Source organism: Dipodomys ordii, unplaced genomic scaffold (genome assembly GCF_000151885.1).
Source record: "Dipodomys ordii isolate 6190 unplaced genomic scaffold, Dord_2.0 Scaffold191, whole genome shotgun sequence".
Taxonomy (NCBI): domain Eukaryota; kingdom Metazoa; phylum Chordata; class Mammalia; order Rodentia; family Heteromyidae; genus Dipodomys; species Dipodomys ordii.
The window spans coordinates 826585-832984 of NW_012267407.1; the positions used below are offsets into that span (position 1 = coordinate 826585).

The 6400-nt window shown below is 52.5% G+C and overlaps 1 protein-coding gene across 1 annotated transcript in view; it reads left to right on the top strand.

Moving 5' to 3' along the window:
* Hspbp1 (HSPA (heat shock 70kDa) binding protein, cytoplasmic cochaperone 1) overlaps positions 1–3536 on the top strand; it is an 8399-nt gene extending 4863 nt beyond the window's left edge. The window contains exons 5-8 of the mRNA XM_013034545.1: positions 1980–2135; positions 2234–2330; positions 2701–2812; positions 3222–3536. Of these exons, the coding sequence (XP_012889999.1) occupies positions 1980–2135; positions 2234–2330; positions 2701–2812; positions 3222–3296 (440 nt within the window). The 3' untranslated portion in view covers positions 3297–3536. The remainder of the gene's footprint in view (positions 1–1979; positions 2136–2233; positions 2331–2700; positions 2813–3221) is intronic.
* Positions 3537–6400: the final 2864 nt, after the last annotated feature.

The window sequence follows — 6400 nt, forward strand, 5'->3', positions numbered from 1 at the left end:
CGGCTTTTTTTTTCTGCTTATGTGGTGCTGAGGAATCGAACCCAGGGCCTCATGCATGCAAGGCAAGCACTCTACCACTGAGCCACCTTCCCAGCCCTGTACTTGAGCTTTTTTCAGGCTACCACTCTCTATCACTTGAGCCGTAGCTCCACATCTGGCTTTTTGGTGGGTAATTGAGATAAGAGTCTCCTGCCAGGGCTGGCTTCTAACCAAGATCCTCAGATCTCAGCCTCCTGAGTAGTTAGGACAGTCAATGTGAGAACTTGGCATCTGGCAGTTTGTTAACATTTAAGTTGATTTGAACTTGCATGGCTATGTTCCTCAGCCACATTTCTCAGTCAGGTACTTACTATAAGCTTACCAGTGCCTCCTGTCTGTCTTGGCAGAGCAGGCCCAGAGTCAGCCATGAGCTGGTGTTCCTGGGGGCGTAGGTCCTAGAGGTGCTTCCGCTGTTCCTGCCCTTCAGGGAGGCCTTCCAGAGCTCTCACTGCCCTTAGAAGAAAGGTCGTCCCTGCTCTGTAGCCTGACCTGCTGGGTCTTCATTTCTTCAGCTATCAAATGGAATCCAAGAGCAATTACCTCTAGGATAGTTCAGCTGGGTGCTGCTGTCTCATACCTATAATCCTAGATACTCAGGAGGCTGAGATCTCAGGATCGCAGTTCAAAGCCAGTCCTGGAAGAAAACCTCAGTGAGACTTTTATCTCCAATAAACCACCAGAAAACCAGAAGTGGCACTGTGGTTCAAGTGATAGAGCACTTACCTTGAGCTGAAGAGCTGAGGGACAGCACTCAGGCCCAGAGTTCAAGCCTCACTACCCACTCGGAGACTTCACATACAGGAGGAGGAGGTTTATTGGAGAGGGCATCTCTCCCCACGGGAAAGTGGGCAGTATGGCCTGCCCCTATCCAGGTAGAAGCTTGTCACTCCAGAGCTAGAGAGGGTGGTACTCTGCCTGGGTTGGTAGATCTGGGCAGAGATAGCAGTGCCCACCTATGCTGGTGGGAGCTCTGTGGTAGAGAGGAGCTCAGGTCTTCAGGGAGCTTGGGGCTACCAGCTACCCTGGGAAATGTAGTGGGCCAGGCTGAGGGCATGACATGGAAGGAATCCTAACAGATTTTTTTTTGCCAATCCTGGGGCTTGAACTCTGGGCCTTGGCATTGTCCCTGAGCTACTTTTGCTCAAGGCTAGCACTCTACCACTTAAACCATGGTGTCACTTTCTGCTTTTTTTTTTTGATCAGTTATGGGGCCTGAACTCTGGGCCTGGGCGCTGTCCCTCAGCTCTTCAGCTCAAGGCAAGCGCTCTACCACTTGAGCCACAGCATCACTTCTGGCTTTTTCTGCTTAAGTCGTGCTTAGGAATTGAATCCAGGGCCTCATGCATGCAAGGCAAGCAAGCACTCTACCACTGAGCCCCACTTCCCAGTCCCACTTCCTGCTTTTTCTGAGTAGTTTATTAGAGATAAGAGTATAATGGGGACTTTTCTGCCTGGGCTGGCTTTGAACTGTGATCCTCACATCAGATCTCAGCTCCTGAGTAGCTTGCAGGTGTGAGCCACCAGCACCCAGCTGTATGAGTGCATATAAGGAAAATGTCACTGCAGGCAGGAAAATCCATGCAGTTGTCCAGCACTGCTGAGCGAGGGGAAGGGAAATTGCTAATGAGTACCAGCGTGATAAAAGCGTTCCAGAGTTGCATGACTGCGGGGACTGTGCAGTCTTGTATCTCAAAATGACAGTGAATGGATTATGAACTATACCTCCCAGAAATAAGCCCCAAAAAGAAGATAATGCATAGGTAGCACAGATCTATGGAGAGCAAAGAAGGTGGTAGTGTTGGTGGTAATGATGGTGGTGCTGTTGGTGATGATGACTATGATGAGGGTAATAGTGATGTGTGTGATGTGTGTGATGATGGAGATAGTGGTGGTGGTGGTGGTGATGGTGACCTCAAGGCCCTGCCTCCCCCTCTCCTCAGGCCTGGTCCGGGAGCAGGAGGCAGGGCTGCTCCAGTTCCTCCGCCTGGATGGCTTCTCTGTGCTGATGCGTGCTATGCAGCAGCAGGTGCAAAAGCTCAAGGTCAAGTCAGCTTTCCTGCTGCAGAACCTGCTGGTGGGCCACCCCGAGCACAAAGGTGGGCATCCCTGGCTGGGGTGGGCAGCCTGGGCTGGCGTGGGCACAGCCTAGGGGACACGGCGTGCCGTGGGGCCTCTGATTGCTATCCTCCCACAGGGACGCTGTGCGCCATGGGCATGGTCCAGCAGCTGGTAGCCCTGGTGAGGACGGAGCACAGCCCCTTCCATGAGCACGTGCTCGGAGCCCTGTGCAGGTACACTGGCCGGAGCAGCCTGGGGGCCTGGAGCAGGGGACTAGAGCCTTCTCTGTGAGGGATGGAGAGCAAGGGGCCAGAGGGGAGCAGGCACTGCCCAGCCTTGTTTACCCCATGTGCACAGCTTACGCTGCACACTGGGGAGGGAAGTCTTCATTACCCCTTCCAAGCCATAGGTTGGTGTTTAGTGGTCACAGAAAGCAGCTGAGTGTTGGCTATGTCAGCCCTGCCAGGCACCTGTTTTATACAGGTCACATCCTTTCCCCTGTCACTGTGCAGGTGGGGGGTGGGCCACGGTGGGGGCTGGATGGTGGGAGTGGGCTGTGGAGGCCCTCTCTGTCCTAAGGGCCGCTCCCATGTTCCCCTGCAGCCTGGTGACAGACTTCCCCCAGGGTGTGCGTGAATGCCGGGAGCCGGAGCTGGGCCTGGAGGAGCTGCTGCGCCACCGCTGCCAGCTACTGCAGCAGCATGAGGAGTACCAGGTGGGGCGGGCAAGGTGCCCTGCCCAAGGCTCTCTCCCCTCACCATTTGGGCACACGCACTGCTGCTCTGGGCTGTGCAGAGGGAGGGTGGGTGGGGATTCAGTTAAACACTGAGTACCAGTGCTCACGCCTGTAATCCCAGCTGCTTGGGAGGCTGAGAACTGAGTTTTGACACCGGGCCCTCTGGGAAACATTCTTCCTCCTGGCACCTGTCAGGTGACAGGCCCCCGTGGGCATGGGGGTGTAGCCTGCATTTCCCAGGAGCTCGTGGGGAGGCAGAGGTAGCACAGGCCCGTGTAGTGTGTATCTGTGCATGTATGACGTGTCCTATGTGTGGGTCCGTACGTGTCTGAGTGGCAGAGGTATGGTCGGCCTCTGTACTCAGGCCTCCTCTCTCACCCTCCTCCAGGAGGAGCTGGAGTTCTGCGAAAAGCTGCTACAGACCTGTTTTTCTAGCCCCACGGACGACAGCATGGATCGGTGAAACCAAGTGGCTTCTTGTGCTCTCTCCCTGTGGGAACCCCAGGCCTCCTGCCCCCTCCTTCCCACGGCGCCCTCTCCCAAGGGATTGGGGGCCTGGCCAGTGCCTGGGCGTGCCAGTCCACCTCTGGGCAGCCCCCTGGAGGGGTGCTGAGAATGGTGCTGGCTCTTTGGACCCCACCCTGCACACTCCCCCTCCCCATCTCTGCACTGCTCTTCCAATAAAGGCATTTCTCCTCCTCCTGCCACCTTGTCACCTCCTCTCCAGGGTCCCTGGGGGAGGGCTGGTGAGGGTAGGGACCTGGGGAACTGATGAAAAAAATAAAAGCATTGCTCATGCTATGGCCTTCCATCCTCCAGCCTCTGTCGGGCGAGGGTGCAGGGAACATTGGTCCTATTTTTTTGGTTGGTCCTTGGGCCTGAACTCTGGGCCTGGGCACTGTTCCTCAGGTCTTCTGCTCAAGGCAACAGCTCTACCACTTGAACCACAGCACTACTTCTAGTTTTCTGGTGGTTAATTGGAGAGATAAGAGTCTCATGGACTTTCCTGTCCAGGCTGGCTCTGAACTGTGATTGTCAGATCTCAGCCTCCTGGATTACAGGTATGAGCCAGCGGTGCCCAGCTTATTTTTATTTGGACTTCCCAGCATCCCTGAATTCTCCTGTTTGATTAGAAGCCATTTTCTTTCCCAGCATCCCTTGCAGTAGGGTAGTCATGTGACTTCCGCTGCAGAACATAGGGAGGGTGTGAGCTGTGAGCACAGGCCATAGAAGAGGTCCTGTCCTGGGTTGTGTTGGACAGACAGGGCAGGGAACAGGTGCACCTGGCGTCTAGAGGGGACGGGCAGAAGTTCTTAGTGTTGGGATGGAGATCACTATGTCTAGGCCAGGCTTGTGGCTAGAACTCCAGCCTCACAGACCTTTGAGGGGAATGCCCTCTTTCCTGTAACGAATTAGTGTTGGGTGGTTAAGAGATTTGTCATTTGCAACTAAGAGTTTTCTTGACTGGTGATGTTTTTAAATGCTATTTTTATTAGCATATATGAGTTGTACAAGGCGAGTTTTGTGTCATTTCCATACATACGAAAATACCTGGATCAAAGTCACTGTGTTCCAACCTTCTTAAAAAGTTTCAAACAAGCCGGGCACTGGTGGCTCACGCCTGTAATCCTAGCTACTCAGGAGGCTGAGATCTGAGGATCGCGGTTCAAAGCCAGCCCGGGCAGGAGAGACCGTGAGACTCCTATCTCCAATAAACCACCAGAAAACCGGAAGTGGCGCTGTAGCTCAAGTGGTAGAGTGCTCGCCTTGAGCTGAAGAGCTGAGGGACAGCGCCCAGGCCCAGAGTTCAAGCCCCACGACCGACAAAAAAAAAAAAAAAGTTTCAAACAAGTTTCACTGTTGCATTTCATACATGTACATTATTTCAAACACATTCACCCTTAATCTTTTTTTTTTGTTGGGTCATGGGGCTTGAACTCAGGGCCCAGAAGCTGTTCCTGGGCTCTTTCGTGAAAGACTAGTGCTCTACCACTTTGAGCCGCAGCTCCACTTCCAGTTTTCTGGTGGTTAATTAGAGGATACTTTCATGAGCTGGGTGCGGGTGGCTCATGCCTGTCATCCTAGCTACTCAGGAGGCTGAGATCTGAGGATCACGGTTCAAAGCCAGTCTGGACAGGAAAGTCTGTGAGACTCATCTCCAATGAACCACCAGAAAACTGGAAGTGGTGCTGTGGCTCAAGGGGGAAAGGGCTTGCCTTGAGCTGAAGAGCTGAGGGACAGCGCCCAGGCCCAGAGTTCAAGCCTCAAGACTGACCCAATCTCCCCCCCCCCAAAACCTGGGCGTACTGCTATGGTTCAAGTGGTAGGGTACTATCTTTGAGCACAAAGAGCTCAGGGTAGCACCCAGGCCCAGAATTCCTGGGCAAAATGACTTTTCTGCCCAGCCTGGCTTTGAACCGCAATCCTCAGATGTCAGCCTCTTGAGAAGCTAGGCTTACCATGGTAAGGCTTCCCCCTCTCTTGTATCACCCACTGCTGCTGGTATCTACTCCACAACAGAGCCTGTTTTACTTGGCTGTGATTCCTTTACTTTCCATATATATTAATACAATGGATTTGTACTGTTCTAATTCTAGATGAGCATATATTATGACTGATATTGTTTTTTTTTTTTTTTGCAGTACTAGGGTTTGAATGCAGAGCCACCTGTGTGCTTATCTTATTCGACCAGCACTCTACTACCTGAGCCACACCTCCAGCCCCACTTTTTGCTGGTTGCTTTGGACTTTCCTGCCAGGTTGGTTTTGAGCTGTGAACCTCCAGATCTCAACCTCTTCAGGAACTAGAATGATAAGAGTCATGGCCACCTGGAGCGATGCTATTTTTCAAGAGAGAATGGTGTGCTCAGAATGGCTAATTCCTGGCCAATTGTGTAGCTAGAACTCAGACCTAGACCAGTTTTAAAGCCAGCTCCATTTGATAACTGGGCTCACAGCCTGACATGTGGGATACACTTGAGCACTTGGAAATTCTGAATCAGTTTGCTGTTTATTTGGGATAAATTGAGAGTCCACCTGAAGATCAGATGTCTTTTTTGTTGTTGTTGTTGGTCGTGGGGACTGAACTCTGGGCCTGGGTGCTATCCCTCCTCATCTCTTCAGCTCAAGGTTAGTGCTCTACCACTTGAGCCACCTCTGGCCTTTTCTGCTTATGTGGTGCTGAGTAATCGAAACCAGGGCCTCATGCATGCAAGGCAAGCGCTCTACCAGTGAGCCACCTTCCCAGACCTTACCTTTTTTTTTTTTTGGTCAGTCTTGGGGCTTGAACTCAGGGCCTGGGAACTGTCCCTGAGCTCCTTTTTGTTCAAGGCTGGCACGCTACTACTTCAGCCATAGCGCCACTTCCAGCTTTTTCTGTTTATGTGGTACTAAGGAATGGAACCCAGGGCTTCAGTCATTCTAGGCAAGCACTCTACCACTAAGCCACATCCCCAGCCCCGAGAATTTTTTTTTAATCTTTTTTAATTTTTGCTAGTCCTGGGGCTTAGGCTCTGTCCTTGAGCCTTCTGTGCTCAAGGCTAGTGCTCTATCACTTGAGCCACAGCAC